Here is a 23,142-nt window from a genome sequence, read left to right on the forward strand (position 1 = left end):
TTGCTAAATGATGATATTGTGAAACAAATCAATTCAAAAAAAGATTCAAAATAAAACAAATAACAATAAAAAAATTAAGAAAAATATTTGATACAAAACAAAATGACATCTTTCAACTTTGAATGACTAACAAGATTCTAATGGTGAAAGAGAAAAAAGAAAAGGAAAGAAAGAAAGGTCATCCAAGTCTCGTTGTCGCTCTATCATGAATACGTGCTTAACTACTGGAAAAATTGTATCATGACAATATTAACATAACTGAGAACAATGATTTTGATTTACTAAAATAAATCACATGCGCCACTAGAGCACGATAGCCTCTTCCCACACATTGGCGCATGCACACTCCAACCAAGTTGCCTTTCTCATCTTTTTAAGTACCTGGAATTATTTTTAAAAAATTAATCCCTTAAACTTTAACTAATTTAGATCAATAATTATTTTAGTTTTTGGAAAACATCAAACTCTTGTATGAATTTCTCCTCAAGGTGATGGGATCCCCATGTTTAGGAAACAAGAAATAACTATCAAGTCCAATACAAAAAAACGTTGATATAAAATGATCAAATTAAAAAAAAATTGAGGGACCAATAAAAAAAACCGAAACTTTTTAATTATCCATAATTTTATTTTCCCTCTCCCCTCTGTTTCAAATGGAAACTGGAAAGAAGGAAGCGCACAAGGAACTGACTAGATTCTAGTTTTCAAATCGGTTTAGGTCCACAAACTCTAAAACATCCAGATCCTTTTTCAAACTGCAAGGCGCATAGACGAGGGCATAAAATGGTCAAACTGTTTGACCTTGCCGCAACGGCAACGTTCAAGCTAGACATGGCCTTAGTACGAGGCTGCTCATGTTCTTCAAGGCATCGAAACTCTCGTCAGAGACCCTGGAAATGTTGACTTATAGCCATACCAAAGAAAAAAAATCGAGCAATGCCTTTTTAATTCTTTTTTTTTTTTTTTTATCATACATAAACTGTTATTCTAACAACAAAATCACTTCCAAGATGATAACATTTGACTTTATATAAAATAATAATATATCTATTATATACATATTATTTTATCTTTATTTATAGATATATTTTATACCAATGTATTTAAATGCTTGTTTAAATTTCTTTTGTGTGTTAGCACACATTATCCATTATTATAAATGAATCTTCATTGGGTCAACATAACTCTGTAGAGCATAAATCTGTTTGTAAATATAATTGTGGTTATATTTTAAAATATTTTTTATATTGAAATGTATTAAAATTTTTTTTTATTTTTTAAAAAAATTATTTTTAAAATTAATATATAAAAACGATAAACAATAATCAGCATTCCATTATTGATAATAAAAAAACTTTAATCCTTCAAAAAACAAAACAAAATATAATAATGGGAACAATTCATGAATATTCAACTCTCAGCAGGTAAACGCGTTCGGGTCAAGTCGATCACAAGAAGGACATAATTGTAACTTCAGTACATCAAACTAAGGGGCAGTATCGTAACTCGAACCATCTAGAAATTTCCAGGCAACAAACTACAGCCGATTACCGGACAATATATAAAACGGACACATCCCCAAAAAGACATCAAAATTAGGGATTTGGTTCTGTCTGTCCTCAACATTCCGTCGAAAAATTTCCTTCTCTCAAAACAATGGAATCGTTCGCTTCCTTCTTTGACTCTGAATCGTCTTCAAGGAATCGTTGGAGCTACGACTCTCTCAAGAACTTCCGTCAGATCTCTCCTGTAGTCCAGACTCATCTCAAGCAGGTAATTATATGGTTTCCAACATCTTATTTTCCATTTCTTGATATCAAAATCGATGAAGAATTTGCTTCAGGTGTATGGATTCTTGGGTCTTTTTTAATTAACCGGTCGAGGTTGTTTTCTTGGAGATTTGAGGGTTTTTTTTTCCCTTCCTGATTATCATTTGTAAATCCTCAACGACAAACTTATATGGAAGGAATAGGCTCTCTCGATTCTTATGAGACTTTTGATTAGGATCAAAACTTGTGAAATTTGCAGGTTTATCTGACTTTATGTTGTGCACTGGTTGCATCGGCTGCTGGGGCATACCTCCATATTCTGTGGAACATTGGTGGTCTATTAACAACTTTTGCATGTTTTGGATGCATGACTTGGCTACTTTCCATATCTCCTTATGAAGAGGTATTCTAGTCTTTTCGCTTTTGATGTAGTCTATATTTATGTTTCCGTTATTCACCAGGTTCATTTCCTTTTATTTTTAAAATGAGCAGCAAAAGAGGCTTGCTCTCTTGATGGCAGCTGCACTCTTTGAAGGGGCATCCATCGGTCCTCTGATTGATTTGGCCATTCAGATTGATCCAAGGTACATATCACTTTGCGAATTTTCTTTGTATACATATAGATGTTAAACAAGAAAGTTGTGGATTTTGGGTCTAAAATGGACGATAGTGTGCTTATTTTTGGACATTCTGTGAATAGAGATTTTTAAAATGTTATTGCTCTCTTTCAATGGCTGTTGTCTGTTCACTTTATGAGTTGGTTTAGGTGAATCTGGTGGTACTGGGAAACATACTGTCCTTCCATTTGGAGTCCCATTGCCTGCATTATACTCATTTGTTACATTTTCTGTTGCTAGGAAAATTATGCCTATATAGCCCATTATAACATGATCCGTGGATGCTTTTCTTGTCATGTCAGTGTTTTGATTACGGCATTTGTGGGAACAGCGGTGGCATTTGGATGTTTCTCAGCTGCAGCTATGTTGGCTAGGCGTAGAGAATATCTTTACTTGGGTGGCTTGCTTTCCTCTGGCCTGTCCATCCTTCTATGGCTGCACTTTGCGTCCTCCATCTTTGGGGGATCTGCAGCCCTCTTTAAATTTGAGGTAGGGACTCACCGGCTGTGAAATTTTTCATGGATCTTTTTCTGAGTTTTATGTGTAAGTGCTTTTGTTTTTCTGATTCTAACAGATTGTTATTTTTTTCTTGATGATTTTCACAGCTGTATTTTGGGCTTCTGGTGTTTGTGGGCTACGTGGTGGTTGACACCCAGGATATCATTGAGAAAGCTCACCTTGGTGATCGGGACTATGTGAAGCATGCCCTGAAGCTTTTCACTGACTTTGTTGCCGTGTTTGTCCGAATTCTTATAATCATGGTAAGCTGAACTGAAATGCCCAAAGAAATGGATTACTGTCATCAATGCTTCTTTTTTTTCTTTGTTTCTCTTTCTGTTATCATATTCCATCCGCTGATAAATTATCTTTATTGTGCAGTTAAAGAATTCAACTGAGAAGGAGAAGAAGAAGAAAAGAAGAGATTGAGTTTGAGTGGAAGACTGACTATGTGCTCGATAAAATGAACCCGGTTCTCTGTTTCTTGACTGTGGGCAAAACTCGTGTCAATTGTTTGAACTTGTAATATAGTAGAAGTGTTGGCAGTAGCATTTGTCTGGTTTTCTGTAAATGCTTGAAAGTTGCTTGCAGGATCGTGGCATGAGTATGAGGCCTAAGTTCTTCTCTACCATGCATCTTGGTGTTCAATATTGTGACCTCATTTTGTAAGTTCTGTTTTACACGAGCGTATGTTTTTCTTTCAACTCAAGCTACGAATCTGATAATTGATGCCTTGGGACATAAATAGAACTCTGCGATTTGAAAGAAACATACACGAACAGGGAGAGGGAGGCACGGGGCTAATTTATTATCATTTAACATGGGTTTCTATTTAATCTCATTCAAACTCGTTGTTAATTCATGTGTCCATGTTGGCTATTTAGTCCGTGTGTCCATGTGTCAATAAAAATAGAGTTATGACACAATAAGGAGTTATGTTGTCTCTGACCCTCGAAGCTGCTGGTAACTCTCAGACAGGGATCCAAGAGAAGTTGGAACGATAAATTATTTTTTGGTTGATCTTAAAAGTTAAAAAGTAGACAAGTTTACATGGGGAATTTAGGAAAAGATGAATCACTAAAAGAATCACGAATTCACGATAATACCTTTTATTTTAAAATTTCATTTATCATATTTTATATTCAATTATTTGTATAATTAATTTTACATTATATACTGTCGCACACACTCCTCAGTCTACCCTTTCTCCACCTCATATTATTTCCATTACTGCACCTGTCTTGTGCTCACTAGCCTGCAAACACACCTCACCATCGCCCAAACAGGTATTTATTTGCATCAAGTGTCAATAATATACATGGCTCGGGTTGAAAGAAGTTCGAAAACAAAAACTGTAACAAATGTGGGAAAATGGTTGTTTCTGGGACACCTTCGTGTAAACTTACCAATGGAAAAAAATAAAATAAAATGAAATTGAAGTCGCTGAGTGCTAATGGTTTTCACATAAAGTGGAATATATAGTCCTATTGATCCTACAGGTGGGCTTGTGCACCAGACCTCACCTACGGGAAGAGCATTGAAGGTGTCAAATGTTACAAGAACACGTAAAGGTAGAATAATTAAACACGCCGGAGAACTCAGACCTGTCAACTTTAAGCGTGCTTCTATCTATATAAATGAAGAAATAGAAAGTAAAACCCTCCCCAATTGCCAATAAAGTTGACGATCTCAACCAAAGCAAATAATTGCAGGTTTAAGCAAATTGAGTGTCTATTAAGATAATCTTTCTTCGCAACAGTATTTTATCATCAGATAATCCTGTTTAAGCAAATTGTTATTGGTTGTTTACATTTTGAATTCAGATCTCATCCTTCATAAACTTCCTTTTCACTGTTTCTCTTGTTTGCTCCGTCCTAATTATTTTACGTTTTATCATTCTCAGCACCTGTGTACTGTCTCATTTCAACGCACCTGAACAATGGAGAATCCCTATCCCTTTAACCATGTAAACCTCTGTTTACCTGCCACATGCATTCCAGCTTACTAATATCGCCAAAGTGCCACCCACTCTTTGCTTGGGCATCAGCTGTACTAACACGATCTCCCTTGGGTGGCACTTGGCGATATTAGTCAGCTGGAATGCACGTGGCAGGTAAAGAGAGGTTTACATATGGTGTGATATGTAGGAAACATTGTCCGCTGAAAGACAATAGATGGGTGAGGTGAGATTTCCAGAAGGGAAGATTTCTGCTTTGTTGGTTTTTCTTTTAATATTAAATTAATAAAAAATTTAGTTTTGTAATTTTTTTATTTTTTATTAATAAAAAAGTTGAATTATATGGTGAAAACACTACATCTTTTTTTATAAAACATTGTGTATTGCTACAAATTATTTTGTTAAATCTCTAAGTTTTTATCATCAACACAACTTTTTTTTTTATAATAAAATATTTTCTCTATAATATCTTTAGTTTCTATTATTTATTTAGTGTTAATTTACAATTATTATATTATTAAATATATTTATTTTATAAGCTCGTGACAGCGCATGGGTATGATATCTCACATGTGTGTGTATTGTTTTCAAGTAATAAAAACTAATTCATTATATTTAATGTGAGATTCATACGTGGATGAACACTTGAGGGATTTGCCAACTCTTCTTCATGAAACTTAATATAAAAGGCATCGGACAATATTAAGGGTAGAATCAATACAAAGAGTTGGAGGAGACAGTTCATCAACAGGCAAAAGGAAGATCCATTGCTTTCTACAAGCTCCGCAAGGCCTTCCAAATGCAGCATCGTTAATGCTTTAGAGAGTATTTGAGAGTATGATATTAATTATTTTTTATTTTAAAATATATTAAAATAATATTTTTTATTTTTAAAAAGATATTTTTAATTTTAACATATTAAAATAATATAAAAACATCAAAAACATATTATTTAAAGCAAAATAAAAAATAATTTTTTTTTTAATTTATCTTAAAAACAATTTCCAACCACAGTGACTAATACTGCCTTAATATGAAGCAAAGATTTTAAAAATCCTTCCATCACTTAGAAAATTAAATTGCTCGTGATTTCGATGCACATGGAGAACAAATAAAGTTTAAGATTTTATATTATTATGGAAGAATCAACTGTTTCGCCAAAACATATTTTGAAAAATTATTTGTTAATTTAAACTATAAAAAAAAAAATGCATGCACTTCTTGAGATGTAAATCTTTGGAAGTCTTGTTGGTGCCAAAAAAAAACAACAAAACTAGCCAATATCTCGCTGTTGCATGGGTGATTCTTGTCCTTTTTAATTTAATGTTTTAGAAAATTATACAATTTTTATTACATTTATCATATAACTCACCATCTTTTAGCAATACATTTATTTATTTATTTTTGGCTTTAGTGAATTAAAATTTATTATTTTATATTTTTGTGCGCTATTTATTTATGATATTTTCATTTCTTTGTTATCATGTTGATCGTATACATCATATCTTTACTCATTATATAGTTCAGATGCATTATAAATAATAACACATTTTTCTGACAATTAATATATCTCTTTCTCTCTCTCTCTTTTTTGTTAGTTAAATTTAAAATTAATTTTTTAGGTTTTTGTATGCTCTTCATTATGAAATTTTCATTTTTTTTTAATATAATTTTTTTTTTGTTGATGATGTAAAAAAACTTTTCACTTGTCACATATTAACACAAAGAGAAACAACACGATAAAAACAACAATTATAAGCAATATATAATTTTATCAAATAGAAAATTTATAATTCAAGATTTTATTATTGAATACCTTTTCTTTTAGTATTTTGCTGAAATATAAGTCAAACAACCCTATTTATACTAGTTACATATCTAGATTCAAGAGAAAAATAATAATAATTATAGAGTTATATTATTGAGATAACTAAATAAAATAATAAAAATAAATTACCAGGCACAAAAGTTAATTTCCTAGACCAAATAGAAAAAAAAATAGAACTATAAAAAATATTTTTCTAAACTAAATAGGAATAAAAATAACTAAGAAAATAAATAATTTTTTGCTAAAATTCAATGTTTGGTTTGTTGAAATTAGGATATGATACTATTCATAATGTCACGGGGGATATCTCAATGATCTAATTATGTGAATGGATATATAAAAAAATTATCATTTAATTTTATAGTAACTAGAAATTATAATTGAATTTTCAAAGATTTTTGAATGAAAGATTGATTATATTAAAAGAAAGATAAAAATCATCCCAAAACATATTATATAAGGTAAGCCGTATTGTTATTTAGTTTTATAATAAAAATACATATTATGCATACGTGATAATATTTCATCTAAACTAAAAAAATATGTTTATTAGAGGTAAAACTTTCTAGGATAGTGATTTGATAATTTAGCTTCCTAACTAGCCCAATCCTTTTTTTTAAAAATTATTTATTATAAAGGCAAGGTTTAAAATGATAATTAACAAAAAGTCAAGTTTTGAATTGTTTTATTTAATTATTTAATTTACATCAACCCGTGATTAATTAATTAATTATTCTATCAAATATATGCATTATAAATAACCACTAATATTTCACGTAACTCAGTTAATATAAATAAGCATAGTTTAACATAATATATATTTTAACATATGTTTGTGACTTGAAATTTAATAAAATAAATCATATAATTATTTGAAAAAATAAAATAAATCACATATAAAAATTGAAATCGACCTTTACGAGTTAGAGTTGATGGAGATGGTTAGGACTAGACAGAGGTTACATAATTCAATTGAATAGTTAGTTAATTGTAACTGCAAATATAGACAATTGAGCACTAATTTTATGAAGCCATTTGTTGCTTCTTCTTCTTCTTCTTTTTTTTTTAACTCTATTTGCCACCTACTTTTATTGCTTTCACTGCTTTACTTTAAAGTAAAGTCTCAAAAAAGTATTTAAAAATAATTTTTAAAATTAGTGAAATGTAATTTTTATAAAATCACGTTAAAGTTATATTAGCTTAAATTTTAAAAAAGCACGGGAATTAATTTTTTTTAGATTAAAGGTTGCTTATTTTATTTGAAAGACAGATATAACTTTAAATATTTTTAAATTTACTACCCTTAATGATTTTTGTATTATATATAGTAATTAACTAATATTTAATTGTATAGTTAATGACCTTAAATATTTAAAAATTAAATTTTATTAATTATTTTATATTAATTACAGTAGTTCCCAACTTGTATGGATCTCTTATGTAAATGATTTAGTAGTTCTATTTACTTATGAAAACAATGTAATGTCTTGATTATTGTTACTTTTTTTTTATGATTTTTGTTTGTGTTTTAGAGAAAGAATTCATTTTTAAGCAATTTATTTAGCTTTTAAATAAAATATCTAATCTTAAAGCATTTAGCTTAATCTATCTATAAAAATATTAAAGGTTATTAACATTAAAAGCTAGAATCCATTCATTTTTGTTTCATAGTCATTTATTGCACTAATAAAGTGTTAGTCTAGCTGTTAAAGCACTTCTATATCCCTATAAGAATGAGAATAAAAGTTCTATTATTAGAAAGTGTATTTATTAGAAAGAGCAGTCACAAATCTCGAATGAGATTAGTTTTATCTTTTAAAAATACGTGAGGATAACTGAATAATAAAAAAAAAAACCGTTTATTGCATGATATCAAGATATATTAAGTAATTAAACTAATATTTCATAACAAGAAAAGGGAAACTTGTGTGACCAAATTAAATTATTTTAGAATATTTTTTATATGCTTTACATGCGTATTATATATTCAAACATTTCATATTATTTCTAATATATTTTCCGGATTATTTATAAGTCAGTAATCTTGAGTGTTTATTACATTAAAACGTTTGATATTTAAAATCCAAACAATTCCATACTAAATTTTCGTTTGATTTTTAAAAAGTAAAAATGAGTACTAACGTAAATTTGAATTATTTCTCAATATAGTTAGGATAAGAAATCCATGAATTAACGTCATTAATAGGTGTATGGCACGTCAGCACAAAGCACATAGATAGGAAGCAGAAAATCTCGGTGCTGTTTATCAACCTCGCTGTACTGGGATTCACAACTGTCTCCTAGCATTTAAAGCCAATCCTTTTTCTTTTTAGGTAATTTTTATGATTATAATTTTAAAAAAATAAATTTTTAAAAAAATGTTTTTAATGAATGTTTTGTAAAAATTATGGTTAAAATTTATATATAGTAAAAAATCATGTATAAGATGTTTGGATAAAATATTTTAACTTTTTTACAATAAGTTAAAAAAAGACAAGTAAAAAATAGTTACAAAATTTAATTAAAAAATATGTAAAAACTATTACACAAAATATATATTTTAAACTTAATTTTTTAATGGATATCACAATAATTCTCTTTAATATCAAATATATCGTTGTGTTTAATTCACTGTTAATGTGAAAGTTAGAGGAAACAAATACAATTTAAGAATATTGTGCTATTTTTAATACTATTTTTTTATTTAAAAATATATTAAAATATTTTTTTTGTTTTTTTACATTAATATCGCATTAAAACAATTTAAAAATATTAAAAAGTAAAAAAAAAAATCTCTCAAACGCAGTTTCAGCCGAGTTTCCCAAGTCTACCATCTTGCACAAAATTCCAATGCGTAGACTATCAAGTATGATCGAATTATTGAGTCTTCTTCCACAAATTATTGACAAATTGAATTCATATCCAATTACTTTAGTCATCTGTAGAAGGTTTATGACGGGAAAAAAAGGTTTCAAATAGGGTTTGACATTCTTAATTTGTCTTTATGTAAAGGTCTCTCTCTGTCTCTCCTTTTTCTTTCCGCTCACAGACCCCATGAATGGATCACAATAAAAGCCCTTTGAATAACAAGGAGAAAAGACATCTCTTGAAAAGGAAATGTTATCAAGTGGAAGTGGAAGAAACGACACGGGAAGGAGAAGGTAAAACTGCGACGGAGAGAAAAGGTGACGTTCATGGAGTCGCACGCCATATTTGACCAACTATTCTGTCCAGGTCTTGCCCTAGACCTGAAATAAGCAAGCCCAGCAGTGTACTGTGCTAGGTCTCAAAAGCTTTTAACAGAATGCTGTTCATGCCTTTTGCACAGAACCCCCCGGAGCCACTGGGGTTCTGATGGATCATCGGACTCTCTCATCGGAAAGTATGAAGCAAGTAGCAGTAGAAAACTGAGGGTGCTCAATATCTGACCTTTTCTACTTTGTTCTGTAGCGAGTAGAAGCTGCTTTTCTTTCCTTTCTTTTATTCGAAAGCATGGAGCAAGTAGCAGTCAGTACGTAGAAAACAGAGTGTGCGAAATCTGACATTTGCTCCTTTGTTCTGTAGCAGAGCTGTGGAAAAAGTAGAAGCTGCTTTCCTTCCCTTTCTCTTAAAAAGTATGATCTCAAAGATTCATACAAGGGCAATTCAAGACATGATTAATTAGATTGGTGCATTATCTTGGATTTAGTAGGTATCTTTTAGAAGATTTCTCTAGAACCCTAACTTATTCGTTGGCCCCATTCACTGTGTGTCTCATTAATTAAATGCAAATCCTGATCACATTCCACCATCCGCAATAGCATTTTATACCAGCAAGGCTTCTACCACCCGACCCAGTCATTCCCATTAAGACTTTTATGTGTTCACAGAGTAATATTGTTTCTATCTGTCTAAACTCTGGGCACAGTTAGTGTCTAGATAAACAACGTACGTAATACTCCTATGACTGACCTAATACACGCTAACATGATACGAGGCACACAATACAGCTATTGTTTTTAGTTATTTATGGATTCTTGTGGCGAGTTTTGTCCTTAGCAAACACGCAAATCATGATTTATTTATTTCCAAGCAATAACATGTGACAGGCACCAAAGAAACCTTCTCTCCATTGCCTGAGAAAACCTATATATGCTGTCAAAATGGGAACCAGGGCACTTCTTAGTACACGTTTCTGGTAGTTGATCGTAGGTAGAAGGTCTTGAGACAAATGTTTGGTTTTATGGAGTATCAGTAGATGAAAACAGCAAGCCATTCAATTATCTAATTTGAAGGCTACATTGACTTTGAAATATTCAGTTTCTTTATTGTATTTAGAAAGTGTTATTGGCACTTCTTATGAAAGCCCAGGCAACATTCTTATAACCAAAGATGTTCTCAGTATGTGTAATTGTGTCACTTTCAAGCTTGAACCAAACGAGTCTAAGCATGGGATGCAAGCCATCTTTTCTTCTTCTTCTTCTTCTTCTTTTTCATCGAATGTCCCTACGGACCTTATACCAAAAAGGCAGTTCTTCAAATATATCCTTGAAAGATGGAGTCTTTCAAGGATATATTTGAAGGTGAAACCTCTTCATCGTGGGAACATATCGTCGGTCCAAATAATAGCACTCTAATTGATGTCCGATCACAACAATGACAGTGTTTTTGAGTTTTCAGCCAGATGAAATGGAGGAACTCTCCAGCAACCTCTTCACTCGTTAAGTAGCTTCAGTGATGACCCGAGAGAGAGAGAGACAGAGAGTAGCTTCAGTGCCCCAAGGAAACAAAGGTCATTGTCTGTCATTGGAATCCGGCGTCTGGTGTATTATTGATGTATTCTGTTTCCATCACTTGGAAAAATATATTCAACCAGGCTCGCAGTTTCAACTCTCCAGTGACAATTCCAGATCATGGTCAAGTGTGGACAGGCATGAACCATGATGCGACGAGGTGCTATCTATCAATTAGCCTGGCTTGTGGCAAGCTGAGGTGGGTGGCATCTAGTGGCTCGCCATCTCTGCAATCTCCATCTTTCCACCAATGACACCCGCACACATGGTATGGTAGTAATTGTCCAGGCAATTCGAGTGGGGTTTTCTGGCCCATCATCCCTGGCGCCTGAACCTCTTAAATCTCGACCTCAAATGAAGGCAAGATCAGGAGTCACCGGCAATGTGGTCATCTTGTAATTTGGAAAATTAGTTAATTATTACAATAAAGATAAAGGTACATTGAATTGTCTTAAATGGTAATCAAGCGAAGACTCGGAAATCCATCTTAATTTCGACCAAGTTGTGATGAACCTCATTTATTATACCTTGAAAATCCATGCATACGAGAATACTTGGAATTTTTGCCAGCATTATTCATAAGTATATTAATATGAGGTAAAGAAAAGTTATTATTAGAACTAGTTTTATTTAAGTCTTTAAAATCCACTCACACTCTAACTTTCTTCTCTTTCTTTCTTTCTTTATAATCGCCATAATACATCAATATCCATCCACTTCCAATAATCTAGATTTTCATTGCTTACACATCACTTCTTTTAATTTGATTTCTTTAGCTTATGGTTTACTGCTATACAATTCAGAACTAAAGATAACTTGTTGTGTAACATGATATTAGTGCCAAGCCTGTCATATCCACAGTGGCGGAGGAGGGGGGCTGGGGCCCTGCAAGAAAATTTTCCCCAGCGCTTTCCTTGTATAAAATAACTAAAATTTTAACATTTTTAAAATAATTCTTTTAATTTGGTCCTCCTTAATTGTTTTTTCTTGCTCCGCCCTGCATATCCACTGTGACCATGTATACAAATACATGCATATTCTTTTTGTATTTCTCTTTGCATCTAGACAAACCAAGGTCCTAACCTTTAACTATCTTTCATTCTCTTTGGTGCCTATATTCATCAATTGTAATTATTATTGGTTTTGTTTTATAGGCCTTGAAGATTTTTCAATTAACCTCGCAAATTCATGCACGTCTTCCTCGCCCCATTTTTTTTATTCATTTCAATTAAGTTTCTTAAAAATTAGGTAAAATTACTTTCAAAGTAATTATTTTGTATTGAAGGTAGTGATCATTTTGGATATTTCTACAAAGCTAGTGCGAATAAAAATATAGAAAAAGAAAATAAAAGAAAGCGATCAGTATGCACAAAAAAAAATTACATGGATAAAAAATAAGTTTATAAATAAGAAATTTTTTTCCCAACATCATAAGCAAGAATTATTGAAAATATACAAAAGAAATCAATGATAATTACTTGGACATGAAAATAACAAGGATTTTTTTAGTGAGCCAATTGTCAAGCCCTTCAGCTTCTGAACATTTCATAACAAATTGAGCTACATCTATGTCTTTACTCAATTCACTAATGGTCAATATTGTAGGAGAGTCAATGTCTCAGTACTTGTAGGTGTGGAGTTCATTATAATGTTCTCAACACCATTTCTAATAGAATACTCACTCTTATGTCTTGGAGTAATTAATCCAAGCTTAAGTCTTCTATAGTGAATTGATGATGTATGGAAGGTGACAAAAGGTATTGCAAATGTGATAAACATCTATCCTTTCATCATTAGATTTACACCTTTTAATTTCATCTATTATCTTTCTCTCTTCAACTTTGTCATCTTCTGATAGTCTTTATTATTAGGTTTGAAACCTAAACCAAAACATTAATCTTTGTTTTTAAACTTCATATAGTTCACCCTCTTGAGCAACTTATTTTCCAAGATAAGAGTAGACAATATATCATGATAGACAATGTGTGCATTGAGTCCTGAAACTAGTCTTTAGGATATATCTTTCCTTGATTCTCAATACCTTGACTTTAAATCTATCTTTAAAAATACTCTTACTCTCTTTAACTAGTTAAACAAATCATTTATCCTTGAAAGTTGATATTTATTCTTTATTGTCACCGTATTCAATTGCATATGGTTAATACAGAGTTTAAATATGTCATCTTTTATCTTTAGAAACAATATTAGAACTCCTCGTGATGAATTGCTTAAGCATATAAACCATTTATCTAATAATTCCTATTGTTGAGTCCTCAACTTAACTAGCTCTGCAAGAACATCGTACATGATGATTGAGCTATATGAGAGATATTTGGAAGTATATCAATAAAGACCTTCACTTCCCTCTCCGGAGATAATCATAGTAACTTTTTTGGAAATACATCCTAAGAATCTTTTAATATAGGCTGATTTGACAACTTAACACCATCTTTCTCCGAGTCTATCATCTAAGAACAACCTTACCTCATCATCTTTCTAATAATCATAGCTTTAATTATATAATTCGGTGTGATATTTTTCTCTTATTTAAATATTACTCTCCTACCATTTGATCATTGAAGGGTCATTGTTTTTCATAAAATAGTCCATTTGAGCTTTATACATGCCTAACCAGTTCATTCATAATATTACACTCATAATCAATATTACCTAAAATTATGTAGCTCTAGTGGTATAAAGTATACTCTCATCCCACGCCCATTAATGTTAAACCTTACTTCTTTGTATACATGATCAATATTTACACTCTCATCTAAAGAGATACCGATAGTGAATCCCTTTTGTACCTTACAAGTTTTTTCCCAAGGTTTTCCCATAAATTTACTTGTTATATATGAATGTATTGCACTTGGATCAATTAATGTATATACAAATATAGGATTCAATCATAGTACATAGAACACTCTCCCCTATATTATAAGCAACATTAACATCCTCCTAAGTCATATAGAGCACTCTCCTTTATGTTCTATCCCCTTAAGTCCTGGGTCGTCCCCTATTATAACTAGTCCTTGATTGTATTGGCCAGAAAGATTTGTCCATCATGATAAATTGTTACTAACTTTGTGTCTAGTACCTCTATTCTTAAGTATAATTAATGGTTTTTTTAGGGTAATTCTTCTTAAAATGTTTCTGCTCTCCGTAATAATGGCATTATCAGTCTAGATATTAACAGTCTCACCATGTGTATCCCTTTTGTCTAAAAATATAACAATAACTCGGGTATCTCTACTCATATCGGACATAATAAGGATAAATAATAGTTTTTTATTCTAAGACCACTCCAGCAGAACTAGGCTTTGGAATCAACTGTCCCTAATCAACCCTCCACATATATGTTTGAAGGCCTCAAATGATGTTTTTTCCTGTCTAAAACTCCCTCATTTCTTCCTAAACTAATTGAACTAGCTTCATTTGCATTTCTTCATAAGGGTTGGTTTACTAGAGAAAAAATGAATCTTTCTTTTTTCCAAACTCAAATTGGTCCTACTGACCTTCACCCATACACGCCTTTAGAGCTTGGGTTGCCTTAATTAATTCTCTACTTGTCCTCAACTATAAGGCTACCGACCCATGCTTTATCTCCTATCTGAATCCATCTAGTAGTCTTTCTATAAAATATTGCTTAATAGGCATATAGTATGGAGCAAACATGGAGAGATCATGCAATCTTTTCTTATACTTCAACATTGGTATCTCTCCTTGCTTTAGGGCCAAAACCTCTTGCTTTTTCATCTTGTGGTAGTATCTAGAGTAGGACTTGTTCTCAAACTCTTTTTTAAAATTATCCCAAGTCAGCATTTTAATAGCTCTCCTTAGTAACACAGTCTTCCATTAGGATTGCAGTTTGTTAAAAAGTAATTAAGTGACATAACCCACCCAAAGTTCCTTCAGTACTTTAATATGGGATAATGTCTTCTTCACTTTTTGAATCCATTTACATACAATTTCTGCATCATCTTCCTATAAATATGGCTCACAACCCATCTCTCTCATACTCCTAACCATCAAACTAAGAGAATGTTGCACCGCGTTCCTGAAAAATTTAATTGTTTTCTGCAAAAACAATTTTATATGTTTTGGATCGTTTTGATGCGTTGATCTTAAAATTGATTTTTTTAAAAAATAATAAAAAAACATTATTTTGATGCATTTCAGCATGAAAAGTACTTTAAAAAGCACCCACAATTATACTCCCAAACAAGCTTTGAAGTAACCACGTGGTATGTGGGTGGTAGAGTTGCAAAAGTTATAATGATCGATAGAACTGCTAGATCAAATTATTCTCACGATTAGATTTATCTCATTGGGCAAGAGATAGAAAAAAAATATTTAGATCAAATTCCTTTTATGAAATAGAACTCATTGACACCAAAATCAACTATATATTTTGGTGGCTAAAATCGTCTTCAATGATTAATTTTTCTCTTTAAACCAGAATTCAGCAAGCCTTTCTCTCTTCTCCACCAAAAAAGAACTCAAAAAAGAGAAAATGAAGTTTGGAACAAAAATTGAATTTTTAGAAATTAGTGGGATCGACTACCTAATAGCTAAAAAATATAAGGACTAAAATGAACTTTTCAAATAAATTTGTCATCTAATTTACCCATTTTTTTCACTTCAGTCCTCTCTTTTTCAATTTAACACTCCCTCCCTAAAAAGAAAACATGTAATTATATGCTAATTTGGACTCAAAAGAGTTTGATGGTGCCAAAAAAATTAAGGATCAAATTAATTTTTTTAAAAAAAATAAACTACTCTAATCCACAATAAATTGTTAGAGAATGAATAGACAACAAAGTTTGCTACAGTCAAACACCCACATGGCATAGTGATTTTGTTAATTAATTCTTATAAAATTAGGCCCTAACCCTTTCACTCATGTCATGCGCATCTAAACATGTTAAGGCATCACTAGTGTCTACAGGATTGTGTCCTCTCTTCTCTGTAAATGGTGCTTGTCATAACCCAATTCTGAGTTATTCCTAAAAAATAACTTATTTTTCAAAATAAAAATAAAAAAATAAAATAAAGGCTGACAATATGGAGAAAGTAGGCTGAGGAATTAAACTGCAATTTTTGAAGGAAATTCAAGGCCTAATTGTACCCTATTGTGCCCAAAAAAGGAGAAAACAAAGCAAATTTAAGGTCAAATTAAATGGTTATTGGATGAATTTGCATAAAAATTAAGTCCAAGGACATAATTAAATTTTTAATAGGTCAATTTGATTTAATCATGAGCCAAATTGAATTTTAATTATGTTTGAGAATTAATTTGAGTTCAATTAAAGGATTTAATTAAGTGCAAGGACTTAATTATACTTTAAATGAGTCAAATTAATTTTATTTTGGGCTTAATTGGTGAAAAATTAAGTTTGGGAGCCTAATTTAGGCTTAATTGAGAAGATTGGAATTTTAAAAGACCAAATTTAATTTTTATCAAGTTAATTGATTGAAATCAGGGGCAAAATTGCAAGAAAATTAAAGTTTTGGGGTCAATTAGGGGTTAAATTGACAAAATCCGAGACCAAGGACCATATTGCAAGGGGCGCCACACTTTAGGGGCTTAATTGACAAAAACCGGGGGCTAAATTGAAGAAATTGAAAGTTTAATAGTCAATTAGGGGTTAAATTGACAAATTCCAAGACCAAGGACCATATTGGAAAAGGCGCGTAAAATACGGGGTTGCAATTGAAGTTCATCATGGGGTTTAATTGCATTAAATCAAAAGTTTAGGGCCAATTAGGGGTTCAATTGAAATCAATTGAAAGCTGGAGGACTAAATTGAAAATAAGTTAAAATCTCTAATTCAATCCAAAATGTCGCCGTTTTGTATTGAAAAAAAAAAAAAGAGGACCAGACGACGCGTCGTCTGGTCACTGTTCATTGTCTTCCCCGTTTTACCCAAAAGAAACAGCGTGGGAGCCTACTTTGCAGGTGCATTTAATGCCTTATTTCTCCATCAAATCGAACAAAACTTGCACGAAACGGATCCCCTGCAGTTCCTCTACAACCTCATGTGAACAGGTCAGGATGATTGACAGCACGGCGACGCCGGCGACGGCGTGAATAGGTCAACTCAGGCAGCCTTTACCTGTAGATTTGACAACTCAGGGAGGCTACTTTGAACCAACGGTTGGGATCTTTCACAAGGTAATCAACTGCTCAAATTTTACCCCGGTGAAGACGAGATTACCCTCTTCCACTGCCTATAAATAGAGGCGGAGTTGATGGCCTGAGAGAGGAGAAAATCGGGTCCAAAGTTGGCCAAAAACCAGCATTTTCGCCATATTTCTGCAGTTTCCTTTTCTTCCTTCTCTCCCTACCGCGTCTTCAGCCGTTAAAGACCCCACAGAAGCCTTTATCCTCCACCAAAAGACGGTGTCTCAGCCTCCCTATGAATCCAAATCCTCACTGGCGGTAGGGGAAGCCACCACGAGGTTTTCCGTCTTCCCTCTGCAGATTTTCTTCCTCTGCAAATTTCTTCTTCCTGCGTAGTAGCAACACCGGCCACCATCTCTGCTACAGCTTCAGCTACCGTCACCACGCCAGCCCCTCACCGTCTCCACTACCAACGGTCACCTTAACTCCTCACCAGCAGCAAAGCATACACCGCCGGTCTCTCTCTCTCCTGCAGATTTTCTTCTCCTTCTTTCTTTCTGCTCTGGCACCTGCAACCAATTGCAGCCACCGGTATCGCCAACGCACGATGTCCTCCGTGGCCAGATCACCACCGCGCCGGTAGCCTTCTCCTCCGCCCGTCTCCAACGTCTATAACCATTCGGTTGCATGTAGAACGTGAACAATAACTGTTCACGTTCTACATCTGTGCAATGTATTAATATAATAATATATTACATGTTATTATTATATATTTAAAAAAAAAAACAAAAAAATTGAAAAAAATCCTCTAAAAAAATTTGTGATTTTCTCAAATATTTTTCTACCAATTTTGATAATATCGGGTTGTATATTTACACTGTAAAATACAAATCCGGTATTAAAATATCCGGTTTTCTCCGAAATATTTCAAAAAAAAAAGGGCAAAAACATTTTCAAAAAAAAAAAAATATTTTGTTGCATACGGCCAAATCTTAAAACTTTTCCAAGCATATTTTTTGTAAAAACAAAAAAACAAAAAATTGCATCTTTTTCATATTTTTTTTAATAAAAAAAATGGATATCGTAACCGATTTATGATTGTCCATTAGGATTTAGCCAATATATCAAAAACCTTTTTCAAATCTTTTTGGTCTAGATGTAGACTTTAATATTTGTGGGGTGTAAAATTACACGATAAAGCACTCCCTCAAATATTAAAGATACGAGATGTAAATAAATGTGATGCTAAAAAATTCAGTCTTTAAAACGGTTAGGATTTAACCCGATAAGGCAGAGACTCTCTCATGAAGAGAGATCTGCCTTGAGCCTTAGAAAAGACCAACGAATAGAAACCTGACCTAGAAAAATAATCAAACAACAATGCAGCTTACCTTAGGTAGGGTGCACTGGGGGTGATGTATCTTCCCCTTGCACAACCAGTCCCTTACTCAGACTCTCGCAGACCATAGGTTCCTAGTGACCATAATACTAGGTGGCGACTCCTAAAAATTAATCATACTTTTATGATTAAAACCAAAAAACCCTTCCCAACACACACCTCACATCAGGAGGCACGACAAAGAGCCTCCGCCATCGCCAGACGACATCGTGACACCCTGCGACAGTGCTCAAGAATATTGATTAATATTCAATAATAAGATAATACAAAAATAATCGGAAACAACAACCATGAAATGAATCCATCGATCATCCACTCAAATCTTAGGCATATTTAGCATGAATCTAAGAACAACACAATAAAAAAGAAAGCTTGTAGTTTATGGACTTTTCTGCCATTATAATTTGCCTGAAAGAAACAACAATATTATAGATCTCAGCAACAAATCTCAAGCATGGTGTCGCCAAAGACTCGTCAAAGAGCAATTTGCTCCTTATTAACAGCAAAAAAAGTCACTTGTAATAATAGGGACGCCTTGGCCTAGCAATTGTCTGAGCCAGTTCTATCAAATGGACGGCCATGATCTCTCATCCAACAGGAAGGGCAATGTGGGCATACAGATATTCTAATATACTCTAGAAAATCAAGGAGTGTTATTATTATATTATTACAGGCCTTGTCTAATCCTGGTGACGCGACCATAGTAAACACCGCACGCTTGCAATAACAGCGTAGGACAGCACGCTGTATTTTGATTCTGTATTTTTAAAATATTTTTTAAATTAATATATTTTTTATGCTTTTAAATTATTTTGATATGCTAATTTCAAAAATAATTTTTTAAAAATAAAAAAATATTATTAATATATTTTTTTAAATAAAAAATACTTTAAAAAATAATCATAATCATATTTTTAAACCCGCGTCGCGTAGCAAGAGTTTGTTTTGGGATTAAAAAAAAAGAAAAAAAGAAGGAAGGGACGGGAAGAAAAACAGATGGATAGAAAAAGACGAGGGCATTTTCGTACATTCGAACTAAGTTTACGATATCCGTTTCCCGAAATAAAAAATGATAAAAAGTAGTCATTGATTGTACCGGAGATTAGGTTTTTTCTTTTTTCTTTTTTAAAAAAAAGAATAGACGGCTTCTGTTTTATTTGGTAAACTAGATTAATAAAATCATCGATGGGCTTCCTACGGTGCAGCATATGGCTCCAATCATGCAACTTATCATCTTAGCTGTAGATGTGGCTTGATGCAAGATCCAATGGTAATCATGCCTCCCTTGTGTTTGCGTATTTGCGAGTGCGATTGAATTGTTTTTTATAATTTTTTTATTTTAAATTATTTTAATATGTGTATATTAAAAATAAATTTTAAAAAATTTTATTTTCATATGTTTTCAAGTAAAATATACATTAAAAAATAATTTCAACCCTATTTCTAAACTAACTTAAAAAAAATTAATTTTCCTATTACATTTGATCATATAAATTAATTACTATAATTTATAGCTGATTTTTACAGAAAATGAAAACACATGAGGTCTTTCTGTCTTCCACTCTAAGGAAACCACGAGAGAAAATGACACTTTGGAATTGTATTTCAAATAAAAAAAAATTATGATAAATTATTTTTTTAATATTTTTAAATTAGTTTGATGTGTTCATATTAAAAGTAATTTTTTAAAATAAAAAAAATATTATTTTAATATATTTTTACATAAAAAACACATGAAAAACAACCATTAAAACACTTATATGAACACCCTGAAAAAGGGTAGAAGAACCGGTCGATCATGGACCAGCAGTTGTGAGTTTTTTGCTTGGGACCCACCAATGAGACTGGCTAAATTTTCTATTTTATTTTATTTTATTTTTTGTATCACCATTATTCTACCTTGGATGAGTTATGCGGAGCACTTTTTTTTCTTTTTAACAATGGCGTCAATACAAGAACTAATTCTAAATTGATGAAAATGACTTCTCATTGTCCAAGATCTTCACACTGAATGCCCAAAAAATTAAGATGGATGAGGGCAACCTCGTAATTATGAAGCAAGCCCGAAAGGAGTGAGAAGGTTGCCTTGTCTTGTAATTTAAAGTTATTGATTTTTTTTTTATTATTATTAATATTGATGTTCGGGTCAGTTTATATATATCTCAAATAATCTCACGGACCTTAAAATTAACAACTATGTAAGCCTCTAGTGATCATTATATTAACAATCATATAGTTTGAACTTGAGATCACATGAGAAGCAAACTTTTTAATCTCAAACTCTTATCACTAGACCATCTATTATAGACTTTAAAGTTTAGATATGGATGTATATAATAAGGTGTAAACAAAAGGAGAGGGAGGTAAGTCATAACTAAAATATTTGAACCCATCTAATTTATGCACAATGCATCTCGTGATTTGCCTTTTACTCTTAATATAAAAACTGACCGGTTCGATTCGGTTTTGGTTTTATAAGCCTGAAACTAAAAAAAACTGAACGGAACCTAAACTGAAAAAAAACTTGAAAAAACCGAGCAAAACCGATTTGAATAGGTTTTTATCTTAAAAAACCAAATCGAACCAAAACCGATCGGTTTGAATTGGTTTTAGTTTTTTTTTATAAAAAAAATTCGATTTGATTATTTTTTTATATACAAAAACTGAATCGAATCGAATCGAAAATAATTACCACTAATAATGTTACTTTTTCTTTTTTTGTTTATTTCAAATCATCATAGTATTCTCAATAAAAATACTTGCATTATAAAGTTTTGCAAAGAAAGGGTGATACTTGGTTAATTCAAACAAATTTGTCAATGGTCTCGGTGTATGATTCATTGAAGGAAAGCAAATCATATAATCTATACTCCGTAAAACATGTAATAAATTATGGTATAGAAAATAAAAGCATACAGAGTGATGTTATGCCATGACCTTCTAGTCCATTGACCTATCCCCGGGTGAAGGCCAAATAATTAATGAGCTGTATGGACCTTTTTTTTCATTACTTTCCATAAAAAATAATAATAATAAAAGGTTGGTTTTTATTAGGTCAAAATCTGTAGATGGACGAACTACCCAATCTAATTGCTATATAATGTGTTTGTTATGGAGTTGTTTTTTAAAATTATTTTTTATTTATAACATTTATATATAAAATAATTGAAAAATATTTTAAAAAAATTAATTTGATGTTTTTTTTAAATGAAACACACTCTTGAAACACACTTAAAAGAAGAAGCTATTATATTTCTATAATTAGTGATTTAGAACACAATTGAAACTAAAGTTCTATATTTTATTTTGATGTTTTTTTTATTTTTAAATGGAACACATTTTTGAAACGCACTTAAAAGAAGAAGCTATCATATTTCTATAGTTAGGATTCAAGAACGCGGTTGAAATTAGAATTTTGTATTTTTTTGAATCGTTTTCAAGTGTTGGTGTCAAATATAAATTTTAAAAAATAAAAAATATATTATTTTAATATATTTTAAAATATAAATAATTTTAAACGCAATATTTACCACTAACAGACTCATCAAGTTCATTGGCAACAAATATATTTTTTTTTCCAATGGTGTGTAAGATTTTCAATAAAAACAATATAGTACTGAAAAATATGAAAATTGAATTTTCTAAAGCCTCAGGTTTTTGGGCTTTTTTATTTTACAATAAGCTGTGATACAGTAATAGGGTCCGGATATTACGAAGCTGGAGGCTTCCTTGATCACCTTTGAATCTTTAAAAGACTTTCAAAGGGCAAAGTTACATTTAGTGGGCCCCTTTCAAGTTGTTTTGCAAATTAGACGGTGATAAATGAGCTGTGACCACCAATGAACAGAGGCCATGTCCTCTCTGTTTCCTTCTCTCTCTTTTTTTCTTCCAAATTTCTGTTGTTCTCTTTCTATTTAGCTTTTCTTCTACTCCTCCCTTAATTCATTTCAATTTGTTTCTGAAATTAAAATAAATACACATGATTTCCCTTTTATTATCCTATTTAATTTTTAAAAAAATAAAAAAATAAACTCGAAGTAATAGTATTTTTAAAACGAGAAGAGATATGATTTCTAAAATAAATTTTATTTCTCCCCAAAAAAGCCATTTTCATTATTTTTGAAAAAAATAATATTTGTTATGAGGTTTTGAAAAACCTCCACAGCACATCAGAAGTA

General features: G+C 31.7%; 1 protein-coding gene across 1 annotated transcript; it reads left to right on the forward strand.

Annotated features, from left to right (window-relative positions):
- Positions 1-1,574: 1,574 nt before the first annotated feature.
- On the forward strand, positions 1,575-3,588 carry LOC118062879 (bax inhibitor 1). Its single transcript, XM_035076745.2, has 6 exons — positions 1,575-1,773; positions 2,029-2,172; positions 2,262-2,353; positions 2,689-2,875; positions 2,992-3,147; positions 3,266-3,588. The coding sequence occupies exons 1-6, from the start codon at positions 1,657-1,659 to the stop codon at positions 3,311-3,313; spliced, it is 744 nt and encodes a 247-aa protein (XP_034932636.1). The 5' UTR covers positions 1,575-1,656; the 3' UTR covers positions 3,314-3,588.
- The last annotated feature ends 19,554 nt before the right edge of the window (positions 3,589-23,142 follow it).

Source organism: Populus alba, chromosome 3 (genome assembly GCF_005239225.2).
Source record: "Populus alba chromosome 3, ASM523922v2, whole genome shotgun sequence".
Lineage (NCBI taxonomy): Eukaryota > Viridiplantae > Streptophyta > Magnoliopsida > Malpighiales > Salicaceae > Populus > Populus alba.

What these genes read in the sequence shown, in the direction of transcription:
- LOC118062879 (XM_035076745.2), top strand. Translation starts at nt 1,657, where the DNA reads ATGGAATCGTTCGCTTCCTTCTTTGACTCTGAATCGTCTTCAAGGAAT. An exon ending in CCATATCTCCTTATGAAGAG is followed by an intron (nt 2,173 to 2,261) that starts GTATTCTAGTCT and finishes TAAAATGAGCAG; the next exon opens with CAAAAGAGGCTTGCTCTCTT. An exon ending in CAGCCCTCTTTAAATTTGAG is followed by an intron (nt 2,876 to 2,991) that starts GTAGGGACTCAC and finishes TGATTTTCACAG; the next exon opens with CTGTATTTTGGGCTTCTGGT.